At 32.6% G+C, this 14,718-nt stretch overlaps 1 protein-coding gene across 2 annotated transcripts; it reads right to left on the bottom strand.

The window, feature by feature from the left end:
* Positions 1 to 5,435: 5,435 nt before the first annotated feature.
* Positions 5,436 to 8,702, bottom strand: LOC128241883 (uncharacterized). 2 transcript variants are annotated; one of them, XM_052959004.1, is made up of 5 exons: positions 8,245 to 8,702; positions 7,541 to 7,617; positions 6,802 to 6,888; positions 5,921 to 6,116; positions 5,436 to 5,792 (listed from the first exon to the last, which is right to left on the bottom strand). In XM_052959004.1, exons 1-5 carry the CDS (start codon positions 8,264 to 8,266, stop codon positions 5,659 to 5,661), a joined length of 516 nt encoding a protein of 171 aa, XP_052814964.1. In that variant the 5' UTR covers positions 8,267 to 8,702; the 3' UTR covers positions 5,436 to 5,658. The 2 variants fall into 2 exon arrangements, with proteins under 2 accessions (XP_052814964.1, XP_052814963.1); XM_052959003.1 differs by having other exon boundaries at positions 7,541 to 7,634; positions 8,245 to 8,694.
* Positions 8,703 to 14,718: the final 6,016 nt, after the last annotated feature.

The following is a 14,718-nucleotide window of genomic DNA, read 5'->3' as shown; positions in this document are numbered from 1 at the left end:
GTGAGGTACCTTATATGACTTAATTGAAGGCATTGATACCGAAAACAGATCATTATGAGACATAAACTAAAAAACTATCAATCCGTGAGAGTGCAGCTTTAAGAGTTTTTAAGTATGTTGTCATGACCTCTGAAAATGTTATTGTTATTGTAGTAATTTCTTCTTAACGACAAACACTTCTAGCGCAGACCATTCTAATTACTTCATTCCCTATATGTAATTCATTCAATGAAAAAAACCTTTCTTCCTTCGGAACATACTTGCTCATACAATATTCATCTTTTAAATGAATGTTTAGTGTTTCTTGCACTAATACTTTTATTTTGTGATCGGTCGAACATAGGCATATACATTTTCTTTCTAAATCTGACGAAAACATATATAAACTATTTTCAATATCCTTATTTGAGCTGCACTTGTCAAAATGAGTCACTACATTTTTTATTAAATTACTGAAATAAGAACTGTTTCACATATTTATTGCTTTCGTCATTATTCCAAGTAAATTGCCTCTCTGCTTCTTTGTTAAAATAATAATAATAATAATAATAATAATAATAATAATAATAATAATAATAATAATAATAATAATAGTATTATTATTATTATTATTATTATTATTATTATTATTATTATTATTATTATTATTATAATAATAATAGTTAAATTAGTAGTAGTAGTAGTAGTAGTAGTAGTAGTAGTGGTAGTGGTAGTGGTAGTGGTGGTAGTGGTAGTGGTAGTGGTAGTGGTAGTAGTAGTAGTAGTAGTATGATCATGCAGTCATTCACTACTCAAGATCAATTGCTTCCAGCTAAAGTTTAAGCTTCAATATTAGCATCTACACCCCCCCATTTGCTTTTCTTAATCAAGATTCTTGGAGAAATCAATGAATAAACGACCGTTTGAATAAGTAGTGTCATCCTAACAAAATCGAGTTATATCAGAATCAAGGGCATAATATTCAGTTTATCTATGTTGCTGACTTAAAATATTATGATCGTTTGTGACCAAATTGGACAGATTATCAACACGAGCATTCAGATTACCTAAAATCACAATAGTATATCTGTCATCGCCATATGTTTGTCTTATGGTTATCATATTATCTAAAATACTAGCATAAGTGTCATTTCCAACAAAAACTTGCCAAGCACAAATGTTTACCTCATTTTTTTCAAATTAAAAAGTTTTCCTTTTACTCTTATCCATAAATGCGTATCATTGTGGCTCAAAATGAACATATGTTCTGATAAAAGATCATCGCAACAAGTGAACCTCCTGAATTAAGTTTAGTACCTGTAATTTCCTCAGATCTATTTAAAAACAAACAAACAAAATCATTTAAATTTTGCATATTAAAAATCATATGTCTGCTACCTTCCCACGTTTATGTAAAGCAAATAATGTCATTGTTCTTAAATATACAAGTCGATTGAATTACGCATCATAAAAACCATATATATTCTTCCTGGCTAATGTAGTTCTTTCTTTACAAGATTTCTGCCCTATTTTCTTCACGTATGCACTTCGATATTTGAGTTATGTGGTTATGCTGTCGAAAAATTAGCCAATCGACGTGGTGCGTAGGTCATTTCTCATGAACATTAAAAGGGATAATCGCCAAAACCTTCTTTGGAAACCTTTAAAAGCTGTTGTATCTTCAGTGAGATATTAATTGTATTTCATCTCATTATAACCGATAGTTCATATTTCACTCAAGGCTTCATCAATCGTGAAAATATGACTAACGATTCTCAATCATCAAATCAATCGATATCATACTGAAACAATCATAATTCAATTATATCCTATGTAAGTAACGAAAATCATAATCATACGATAATGTTTCAAAAACTTTTATTAAATGAAATTGTACACAATTTACAATTTAAGAATGTGTTAGTAAAATAAAAGTACGCGCTTATTTGAAAGTTCATGTACAATCAGTGATGCTTATCAATGGAGCATTTATAAAGAAGTGACTCATTGTAGATTGCATGGACATCTAATACTTAAATACATACGTGACACATCGTTTTTAAAGAGTAACCATTTTGCAATGTTTGTATTTGATATAACCACTGTGTGGGAACGGACACCGGATATAGCTCAAAAAGTGATAAGTAAACAGACAAGTATGCAGTTGTTTTTCTTTACCAGAGGTAAGATCTTGCTGTGTTAACGCTTATCTACCGTATCCACAAATGAAACAAGTGTTAGAACTAATAGCTAAATGCTAAATTTGGCCTATGGTATACTTTAAAGTGCACACGATTTAGCAGACCTCGAAAAATGTTTCTTCCAATCTGAGATGATCACCTCAAAACTTACAGAGTTTCGACAAGTATTGTTTGTTTTTTTAGGAAATATATCGAATAAATAAAAAATCTGAATCGAAGGATTTCACAAGCATAATATCAACTATTTGTATTGTAAAAACTGGCAATGTAACTTTTAAACCGTTAAAGATAAGCCCTTAGAAATGTTCGCAGTACTATATGATATTTGCGACTCGAACGTTGATGCTTGTAAAAACACGTCATGGTTAACTAATCTATATTAATGAATCAGTTTTAAGTGCATACAGATACAAAAAACAGCAACATTTTTTTTGCTCTTATTCTTCAATATGGACAACATCGAACTATTTCACTCGAGCTCGCGTATAGGTAAATGGCCGTTATCATTATAATAGTCTCGTTGTTCTAATTACATCGTTACTAGTCCACCTTATAGCTATTCCCTGTGCAGTTATTTATTTGCTTCATCTATCCCCAGCACACCGCAAGAGCATCAAAAGGTATGAATATCTCCGTAACAACCAAACATATCGTATTGATATCTTACACATTACTAGATAATGTAATTGCAATGAAATCGCTCGATTTAGTTTTTATTCTTATTTTTAATTTATTGATTAATGTTTGAAATCGTACCACATGAATGAACATTGTGAGCGATCATGCAACTTTCGGCGAGAATTGGGCTATTATACAAAAGAGGAGACACCTTTCCATCATAGTCGTATATTGCACAGGGTCAAGTTATTTGAAACTCTTTGATTCTGATAAATACATAGAGGATATTTGTTTATTTCAGTGTAAGATCGTATTTTATTTCACGAGTGTCATAGAAAAACATATTTTCACGAGTGGCGAAGCCACGAGTGAAAATGTAGTTTTTTTATGATCACGAGTGAAATTAAATACGATCTTACACTGAAATAAACAAATTTTCTGTTTCTTTTATGCTTATTTTCGGACTTTTATTTGTTTGTTTTTTTATTTATTTCTGAATTACCCCCTTTTTTGAAAAGGGTGGGCTTTACGCCGCTACCCGTGGGGCGCCCCTCATGCATAATTATAGCTGTCAACTTTTCTACTCTCGGTTTGCTGAGAAATAGTTCTCTGCTATTCATTCTTATAGCTTAATATTCACTCGGTTTTTTTTATTGCAAAGCTTTATGAACAGTAAAAAATGAAGTATTATTAGTGCACAAATGTTCCAAAAAATAATGAAAACACTTTATTTTAACCAAATTACTACGCCGTTATTAATAGAATGAAAATTTGGAAGGTCAAATGTGTGATTTTAACCATTCTTCTTAGTTTAAGACTGCATATACGCGTGTTTTTATAGTAAGTTAATATTCAGTCATCTTACTGTCAGAGACCAGTCTGTTTCGCTTTAAAATGTTTGTTTTCCAGAAGAGTAAATGCCACGCTAGTTTGTTGACACATTTTGAGATGTGGGTGGGGTAAAAAATATCGGATCTATCTGTAAATTGTTGTGTGAATTCTCCAGGAAGCTCATTCAACGTACTACAACGGTTAACAGTTCAAAATACATTTGAACGATGCTATAAAATTTTATTTATGTTCGAACAGTTGTTTTTTGTCTGTAATTTGTTTGGAATGAAAGCAAATGTTCGAACATTCAGCTTCAAAGATCAGTAAAATGTTTGATAAACGGGATAACCGGTAATAAACGGTAAGTTGTTAATTTCCAATTATATATTTATTTAAATTTATAAAATATTTCTTTATTTTTTTAACATTTTTTGACATAATTTACTGAAGTCCAGTGTTCTGTTTTGACCAAGGCAAGTACATTAACAACAAAGAATTTTAAAAGTAGTTCTGAAAATTGATATTTTCACTCCTTATTTTGCAGTGAAAATATCAAATTGATATTTTCACTGTTGTCATTTCACTGCTAAAACCCCATATTTCATCGTAAAGCATGAAAGAAATAACCATAAAATACAAAAAATGATAGAAAACTTTCCATGTGTCAAAATCAAACGCTTATCGATTTATCAATTTTTGAGCTATATCCGGTGTCCGTTTCCACACAGTGATAACTAAACAGGACTTTCAACGCACAAATGAACAATTTGAGTGATATTCGCATTTTCGATTTTTTGATGAGTATGATACCAGGTTATCATAATAAATTATTATGATCGATATGTTTACATATGTCACTATAAATGTTGTTAATATCTAACTAAATGACTTGCAACTAGAAAATAAAGGAATATTAAGATTGAATAATGAAAAAATAAAAACGAAGGACTGCCTTTTTGAAAGGTATAATACGGCTGATTTAAATACGTAAACCCCTTGCTTAAAAAGGGATCTTTCAGATCAAAAAAGAGAATGAAAGCTAGTAAGACAGTTCTTAATATGTATTCATATCGCTATTTAATATCAATTAACGATGATTTCTTAGACTCTATGCTTTAATTATCAATGCCAATACAAAATTTGCGTGTTAAAAGATGCAGGTTGTTTTAAAATGCGGGCTTCATTTCTCATCATTCGTTATCAATTTAAATCGTTTTATGTTTTATGTCTTTCACAAGCTATGGATGTATGTAAGATTTTCTGTAAAGCGCAAAATGTATTAAACAGAAATAGTAATAAATCGCTTTCAGAACCTTTCTTTTCATTGTGTTAGAAATGTAGCTAAATGTCAGATTTAAAAATAGATAAATTATCGAAGGACTGCTTTTATTCATTGCTGTTATAAAAAGGGTGTTGGAAGATCCGTTGAGTACATAACAAATACAACAGTATGTTAAACGTTAGTATAAAAAGAAAAGATTACACAATTTCCATGAAACAGTTTTATAAACACAATGTAATCATGCCGTCGGCTTTCTTTCAATAAAATAGGATTATTAGTACTGCGATTTGATCCGGGAGGTTGTATTCGACTCGAGTGGATTTTTGCAGATTCGGATTTCACAAGGCTCAAGCCGAGTGAAATCAAAATATGCAAAAATCCACGAGAGTCGAATACGACATTCTGGATCAAAACGCAGTACTAATAATCCTATTTGTTTTATATATAATCCGATACTTGTTATGACGTGACGTCACAAGAGTGGAATACGGCCATATTGCACTGGAGTGGAAGTCGGACTCCCGTATTTTGCGACATGTATTGAGTGTGGATTTACGATGGATATATAATAAACCTAAGTATTTATTAATCTGTAGTTTGGCTAAGTCAAGTATCTGTTATTGGCAGATATCAGTTGCAATTTAATCCATTTTACTGTAGTATGAATTTTGCCTTTTATATTTTGATATAATAGAACAAAAGGCATTGTAAATATTCGTCTCGTATTACTATGCATAAACACTGCCTTCATATGTCTTTGAAGGGAATGTGAAATGTGTCCAATATATTATCATGCTTATAGGAGCAATCTTTGACGTTCTCTATTGTTCTGTTTGCTCCGACAAGATGGAACATCAGCGCAACCACTTTATTTTTCTCATCTGTAATAGGCGAAAAATAAATTAGACCAGTTATAATATCAAAATTAGTTTAATTTCATTGAAATTAAAATAATTAAATAAATAAAGCGCACACTTATTTATATATTGCATATATATAAATTCATAACCTGGCTGAATTTTTACATCCTCAACAGCTGCCTGGGTGTCGTCCTCAATACGTGTGCATAACGTCCCGAACACAAAAATGATGTCGTCTCTTCCTACTGCATTTTGACGGTATTCTTGCAAAGGTCCTTTCTGCAACTTTCTCCAGACAAATTTGATCCAACTCATCGGCACACCATTGATACCGCAATGGATTTGCTGTTGTACATAGAAAAAGAATATATTGAAAACATATTTAAGCAACATAACCAGTCGTATTTCTTACAATTCGTTGAAAACCCATCTGCGGGTACCGGCCCAAATTGCTCTACATGTTTAAAGTCATCATGTGCATTGCGCTATTAAGCTAAACTGGCGGACGGGATCCAGTGACTTACATGTACAGCGATTACCTATTGTACTAGTGGAGGTTTGCAGCATAGCCTAATAATTCTTGTAAATCAGCTTCGATGCGATGATGGCGAGTACCCGTGGAAGGGATTTGACAGTAGAGGGCAGAGATACGTATAGTCCTTAATTTTACATGCGCAGGCCAGGTAGATCGCTATTTATTTTTAATTTCGGGGAAATCTGCGCTTCTTTCCTTATCCAATTGGCCGTTTAAATTTGGAAAACATGCCAATTTTATAGAATGAAGAAACAATTAAAACTGTCCTTTGGAGGCATATTACACATACAGCTCTTGGTAATTTGTAAATGTTATGTAACACAACATACAAGAAAACCTACTTTTCTATTTACCAGGCCAGAAGATAAACTCCAATTTCAACGGGGCCCTATCAACACAACACACACAATATGTTAATTTAATAAATTAATAATCAATAGACTGTAAATCGATAAAAGTTTGAATGTTTCACCAATGCGCTTTGTGCTAACATACCTTATTCGAAACAAGTGTTTGTAACTTCTCCAGTGTAGGTGTGTCCAACAGAACTGGTGGTGTATCATCTTCCTTATGTTCTGTGCCCTTTGAAATTGTTTAAAAAATAAGTAACATAATTGTTGATGTGCGGCAAAGAAGATTACACTATTGAGTTTACTCTGAGCCCTTTAAAAGTGTCTACTTTTGCGCCAGATCGTGCCAAAACGTATAATGTCTCGGATTCATTGCCCTGTTGCGATACATACTCGCTCAAAAAAGAAACGATAACATAGAATTAAAGTATTAAATTTCTCTAAAATTATTGCTTGAAAAATTATTTACGTTGACTTAAGAGTCATCTCTACGCTTCCATCAATATTTGTACATGTACGTGCAGGGTTTCGGGACCCAGCTGGTCGAAACAAGAAAAATGTAAAGAAAATCCGGTTTCATCCGGAGACAATAACATATTTTCACGATTTTGTCATCGGGTTGCATGGACGATACAGTGGCGATTACCCTTTCCGTGAAAAGTCTCTTACGAACGTATGGCTTACATGAGTAAAAGCAGTTAATTGTGGAATATTGCATCTTTTTCTGCAATGCAGACATTGACCGAATATCATAATTCTAGACTACTGTGAATGTACTAGTAATTGACAAATTCCCGGAAGAAATATGTTATTTTCCTTCTTCATAAGTACAAACAATTATTTAAGATTCACAAATTCACCAGAACAACAAAACAGGGTCTTACCGAGCAACAGAAGCAACAACAGCATAACTGTGAAATAACATCACAAAATCCTTTATTGTCCTTTCTGTCATCTTTCTCTGCAACCAGATTCTTTCTATTAAAAGCAAATGTTAAAATTTTTTATCAAACCAAGACGAAGATTTTGTCAAAATTAGACACACATCTGATTTACATTGCTGTACAGGTTAGTTTTCTTCTACCAGTTCAATTGTAATTAAGGTAACCGATGTACAAAAGTGTAAACTGTGGATGCTCGGTGACTTAATATCATATCAGTGTTATGTGAATAGTCACCTACAAAGATTATACAAATACAAACGAGCTTTTTGGTTTAAAAACGACTGCATTATAAGTCATTTCACGAAAAAATACAAACTGCAACAACTCACATTGCATATAAAAAACCAGTTAGCAATGCCCTTTTAAGTGATTGCAAATCACATGGGGTCGCCCAGGTATCAAAATGTATTATTATTTCCAATGGCTTGATGAATTTTAAAGCCAATTTCTACCTCGGATGCCTTAATTGTTATATGGAAGGAGTAACTTCTAAGACATTTACAAGAGTACTTTTGCAAGTATTACAATAATATGCAAAAACTGCCCACTGTTATCAATTATACTGTGTATACAAGTGTTATATAGATTTGCAAAGTAACAAAAAATACAGAATTAAAAAAGAAAGAAAATATAAACAAACTTACGATTCTCTTTCGTTCCCTTCATCACCCATAGTCCTCTTCAACCAAATAAAATCCAAGTTATAATCAAAATTTACACAAATAAGCGAACAGCATTGATGAAAAATAAATAGAAGAGCATGTCGATAATAATTTGTAAAGCTAAACGCATGCTATGCGAAAGAAATCCTTGTTTAAATGAGCCATAGCTGATAGGAGGCACTTATTGAATTAGTTTGTATATATTGATGTGCCCCGGCGATATATTTCGACTGCATGTCGACAATAATTATGATTGAAAATGTTTTATATAGTAGTACTCAAAGTTGTTATGTTAAACTTGTTGTTGTCCGCAATGGGGTAACTAAAGTTTAACCCGTATTCCTTTATAGGCATGAGTTTACTTTGCAGAATTACCCAACCCGGAATTTCAATTACTGTTTTCTGCTATTTCAACGTATATTCCGATTTAGAACTTGCCAGCAATTATATGACCGAGTGTCCTATGTAAATCTGTTTTTTAAGTTTTATAATGACAGGAAGAAGTTCCAAACATATGTTTTATTTTGTTCAGTCGAGAATTTTGTTAAGCAATTGTACATTGGATATTATTTATTAAGATTTGTCCGGCATTCATGCGCTTACTTTTGTTTATTAACAGAAAAAATACTGGTTCTATCACATTTGCGTCTATTGTCAGGCTCGTTGTGGTTGTATCTTTGAAAAAGAGTAGTGCTAATTGTATACGCGCATACATGAACATGTAGCCTTAATAGGGCTCTGCCGATCTTCGCTTGGTTTAGAGCCCGTACAAAAATAATAATACTAATTATAATAATTATTATTAGTAGTAGTATTATTATAAATATAATAATTATAACAATCGATAAATCATTTTATAAAATGTTTATTTGAAGACTAACTTTTGAGTAAAATTTGCACCGGACAAAAACGTAACGGACGGAAGTGATGATGACGTTGTGGAGCGAGGGTAAAATGAGAAAGATATGGTGCGGGCGGGTCTTGTGCGCGACATATAGTAATGCTATGGTGGTAACTTTTGTCGAAAAATTGTAAATTCCGACCATGAGTCAGAAAGATATGGACCGGGCAGGTTCTATCATCAGTAAGGATTATATAGCAAAACATATTTATTTAAAAAGGTTCGTGCTCTGACCCGGACCTTGAATGTAGGGCCAAGGGTCTTTTGTTCTACAAATCCTCATGCTATTGAAGTCTCCCAAATATTTTTTTTAAATCCGACTATAAATGGGGAAGATATGGACTGTACACAAAGTATTATCAGTAAGGTTAACGGGTTTATGTTTCAATTTTTTGCTACTAAGCTTGTTTCTGCAGCTTTTTGCATAAATATTTATATAGCGAAAGAAGTTCAGATGGTTGCTGTGACCTTGACCTCTAATGTAGATACACTGGCCTTGTGCCCGACACTTCTTCATGCTACGGTGGTAACTTCTGCCACATAATTTTAAAATCTGATATTGAATGAAAAAAATGGACCGGACAGGACAGGTGGGCGTGACGACGCGCGTAATTCCTTTTGTGAAGCGGGGGTATTCTAAACTGCCTTTCAGGTATTGCATATATGTGTTGTTGTTGTTTTGAGAAAAAACAATGTGAAGCAAAAACGGCTTGTGCAAACTTACCGGTTATGACACACGAAAGTAATTTAATGCGAATGTTGGACAGCAACCCCCTTTACGTGTAAAGGTTGATTTGCAAACGACTGTTAAAGCTTACTGAAACTTTTACATGTGTGGATAAGTACATGTACAATTGCATAATTAATATATGTATTATATTGCAACCTCTCTATTTCAAGTTAAATTCAATAACTATTCGTTATAACTTACGAAAAACACGATAACATAACACTATGAGTCAATCGTTGCGTAAATTCATCGCACCAAACAAATATGGAAAAAAACAAGTAAGAAATTACAAATAAAGTAGCTATGTATCAAAACTGTAAACAATTTGGTGCATGCACTTCAGGTCTATTTGTCCATTTGTGTCCGACAAAATTGATACCAGATGCATGATATAGTAGATAATATGAATGAAGAAGCTAACAATCAACAAACAGGTGGTATTCAGTCCTTTGTACAAAAGTCAAATCTGTACGCGCACAAAAATCGATTTATTATATTTTCAATTCTGTGGAGAGCAAAATATAAGGAAATATTTTTTTATTCTCGTACGATGACAAAATTAACAAAAAAAGTTGTTCAAATTGATATAGCTTGGCTACCTTTCAATTCACGTGCTGTGTCATAATAGTATTGCTTTACAAATATTTTGCTAAAGGCTTAGATGTATATGGTTAAATGATTCAATACGTCGTATTTTTGAAAACACGACCGTATTACTAAACTTAAGTATGTATCACTAGCTGTTCCGTGACATCTTTTTTTAATAAAAATGAAGGCCATATTGTGTAATAATTATACTTATCAACATTCATATTTCAAGGTTTTCTTCATTGAATTGCTGCAGCAGAATAATTAACCTATTTAAAGTGCTAAACTCAAACTCAAGTTGGAATCGAACAAAATAAAAGAATTTTCAAAAGGACGGAAAACTTGTCAATTGATTATAATGAATAATCCCAAGCACTATTATTCAGGACCTGCATTGATCACTCAATTCGTTCTTCAAAGTAAACCTACCAGCCTAGTGAGACACTCAGCTGCTGCATGCATTACATTGAACAATGGAACACATTCTATTCACAGTGTTCTCAAATTTGACACTGGAAATTGTGGCCCATTTAAATCAAATTACAACCAATGCAAACTTAAGCGTTCTTTATTCGCTTTAAAGAGTATCCAGGTTTCATGGAATTTGCATAGTTGTCCTTGTCCAAGTTCATATACAACGTCTTTTTGTATGAGTTCAATGTCATTGTCACTGCTGATCAAGTACTCGCGTCCTTTTGAAAATGTTGTGAAATCAGCAAAATAAAAATATGTATTACGTTTATACATGCTGATGATTTAAAAGAAATCAAATGGCAAGCCATGACATAAAACTAATAAACAAATATTTTTTGGAGAGAAAACCCCTAGCTAAAACAGTCTCAATTACCAAATTATTAGCGCACCGTGCAAAAGTATTTTAATAAGTATTTATAAAAACTGTTCTTACAGCATGTACATGAACCAGCTTTATGTAAATAATAAAAAAGTATGGTTCAATGTACACACTGCAAATATATTGTATATTTTAATAGAATGTAATTGTACTTATTCAAACGTTATTTGATTTTTTAACAATTTAATAATGTATTTAATTTTGGACCGAAAAACAAATGGCACAGAACATTAGCTTAATTACCTATTTTACCCAACATTGCATTTTGAAATCACGGATCAGCCAGTGACATATTTCTAAATTTAGAAATACGGTCAGGGATTATTGTTTGCCAAATGTATGACGTATTGAAACTATAGACTATCTCTGCAAAAGGTTTCAGGTGTAAACCAAGGTTACACGATCCAATACTGTAAAAATTCCTTATAACTTAAAACGTATTGAACGTCAAAGAACCGTTTCGTTCAAAACATATCTGTTCAAGTTATTTTGGTAGCTTCATGTTTGCGACGTGATTTAGAATTAATATATGCATAAATGCATATTATCTGTTTATTCAACAAATTAAGGACTACTAGTATATTCTATTAAAATTGCAATAGATGCGCATTGTGTACAAAGGACTACAGTTTCATTTTGTATTTAATATTTAGCTTCTGTCGGTTTATTTAATGCTTACTTCTGTAAATTTGTTTGAGCTTCACGTACCAGCCGCGTGATACACACAGTCAAGAGCACCCATTGGCTGCATGCATTACAATACACAATAGAAAACGAACAAGGACTCCACTTTTTGCACACCCTATTCTATGGACTGTGTTCTCAATTTTGGCTCCGGTAATTTATACCTTTTTTGACAAATTTGATCACAACCAATGCAATATTCAGAGGTCTTTATTCGCTTTAACGAGTATCTAGGGTGCATGGTATTTGTATGGTTGTCCTTGTACTAGTTTATACACTATACATATCTAGACAAGTGCAATGTCATGGTCACTGCTGATCAAGTACATATGCTCTAATGAAATGTTGTAAAAAAATAACGAAAATATGCTAGAATTTAGGACAACAAATTCACCTTAAAAGAAAAGGAAACATAACAGAGTGATACCATTATGTCACACGTTTTAGTTATATTTTACAATCTAACTAGATGAATGAAATGCACACTTTAAATGTTACTGTAGTATCCATGCTTATATTATTTTGTTTCTGAACGTACTTCTGCTGCTGCTGTTGCTGCTGAGCAGCTGCTTCTGCTGATGGCACTGACGACGGCGGCGACGGCGGCGGTGGTTGTATTGGTGGTGATGATGATGATGATGATGATGATGATTTTTTTACAGTAAACCTTGTTTCGTTTCATTGCACAGTTAATATCGCATCCTTTATTTGTAACATGCTTGTATATAAACATTTACACAATTATGATAGTATATATATATTATATAGTATCTAAATCAGAACGAAAGGGGGTTAATCGCCTTTAGCATCGTCACAGAAGTTTTGTAACATAAGTTTTGTGAAAACCAATTTTATTGCATGCAATTAATTCAGCAGAAAAACCCGGTAAATAATAAAGATTGAGGGCCTTATCTGTGCATGCAATCCTAAATTGTTTATGCAGAATGCAAATATATTGCAAGCTGGACTGAAATCTAACCCTTCAATGCAGTTTACAAATACCCAAATACATCCTTAACCTTGGTTTCAAACATAACGCTAACGAAATCTACTTTACAATGATCGACCGGTGCATGTTTTTGCGAAAGGCAGTTTCGAATATGTTTTGTGACCTTGAACAATGCCAATGAAATAACTTCCTCCTAAATCTTCTTATTTGGGCATATAGCCAGGGTTTTATTTTCTAAATTTTGGTTCGCATACCTTAATGGCTGATCGGTGAGAGATACTTTCAACTATATTTGGTATTGCTTCTGGGTTTCTTGTTCCTTTTCAAGGCCCGTGCATTAAAGCTGCACTCTCACAGATTTACATTTTTTACAACTTTTTTTATTTTTTGTCTTGGAAAGAGCAAATTTTTGCATAAATATCTCCAACCCAATGATGTAGGTTTGTTGACAAAAATCAGATCGTAGATTTTAATATTTCCATTTGAAAATGAATGTTTTATAGGTTAAACCGTTAATAACGGTTTAAGAAAAATGCATAAAACATTATTTTTTGAACTTAAAAATCAAAATCTGCGATCTATTTTTTGTCAGCAGTCTTTAATAACTCGTTTACATGGATTGTCGTAAAAATTGGCTCGTTTCAAGACAAAAAATAGAAAAGCTGTCAAAACGTTTAATCTGTGAGAGTGCATCTTTAAGGGACTCGCATATGTTTTGGAAACAATTTTATTCGCTGTAATGCGTCTAAAACACTTATATTATTATTATATATTATTGCATACTGAATTGTAAAATGTTATTTATATTTACATGATGAATTGATATCTTGATGACCTGAAATATTACTTTCTTGAAATTATTTGTGTTGTTTCTATTTGTCAATTGTATTCGTCTGTTCGTCTATGGTCAGGTTGACCTATTTTAGTATTTACGATCGTCGTCGTCGTCATCATCATCATCATCATCATCATCATCATCATTCAGCAATCCCATTATTACAATTCCTAGTGAATAGTCCTATAACACCATTTCAATATTTTCTCAAAATTTGTCTATGCTGTCTCGTGTGTGCCTTGTTTGTTGTTTTTTTGACTTTGGCCTTTACCAAGATAGTTTGTTCCGGCTGTATAGGTTTACCCTATAGTTTCCAGTGCACCATTAATGGTTTTTGCATAATTCAGATATATCATGTCTTTTCTTTTTTCTGACAAAACATTCAAATGGAACAAAGCCATAAAAGATAGGCTTATTGTCAACTATTTGCAAAAAGGACTGAACGAGTGCATGTCACGTTATTGATATGAAAGACTAGCCATAAACATTGAGATATACGATAAAAAACAACAACTACTAAATATATCCAATGTTTTGCTGCCTTATCTATGGATAATGTCCTAAATTTTAGCACTGACTTTTACATGTTTGCATTATTAAAATGCAATCTTTGCAATATTCAGTGGTCAGTCTGTACTATTATAATCCTATCTATTATATATTATCATTGAACTTTGCTGATGATCTCATAGCATTCGTTTTGCCCATATTGCACATGTTGCACAACACGTATTCAGGTAATGTCATTGCAACTGTTCAGTTATTCACGTCCCAATGACTGTTGTAAAGTCGGAAAAAAAGTTAAAATATCAATGTTAAAAGAATTAAGACATCAGATCAATATTATAACTTCTTACCTTTTCGTACTAGATGTGGGCTCATGCGTATTAATTTGTACTGCACGCAAAAACAAAAA

Source organism: Mya arenaria, chromosome 7, assembly GCF_026914265.1.
Source record: "Mya arenaria isolate MELC-2E11 chromosome 7, ASM2691426v1".
Lineage (NCBI taxonomy): Eukaryota > Metazoa > Mollusca > Bivalvia > Myida > Myidae > Mya > Mya arenaria.
This window is presented reverse-complemented; position numbering and strand designations above follow the sequence as displayed.

Excerpts from the sequence above, each read along its gene's own strand:
- LOC128241883 (XM_052959003.1), bottom strand. The coding sequence starts at position 8,273 with ATGGGTGATGAAGGGAACGAAAGAGAATC. Across the intron at positions 6,889-7,540 it reads GTTGTTGCTTCTGTTGCTCG|GGCACAGAACATAAGGAAGA; the intron begins GTAAGACCCTGT and ends ACAATTTCAAAG. Across the intron at positions 5,793-5,920 it reads GGATGTAAAAATTCAGCCAG|ATGAGAAAAATAAAGTGGTT; the intron begins GTTATGAATTTA and ends CGCCTATTACAG.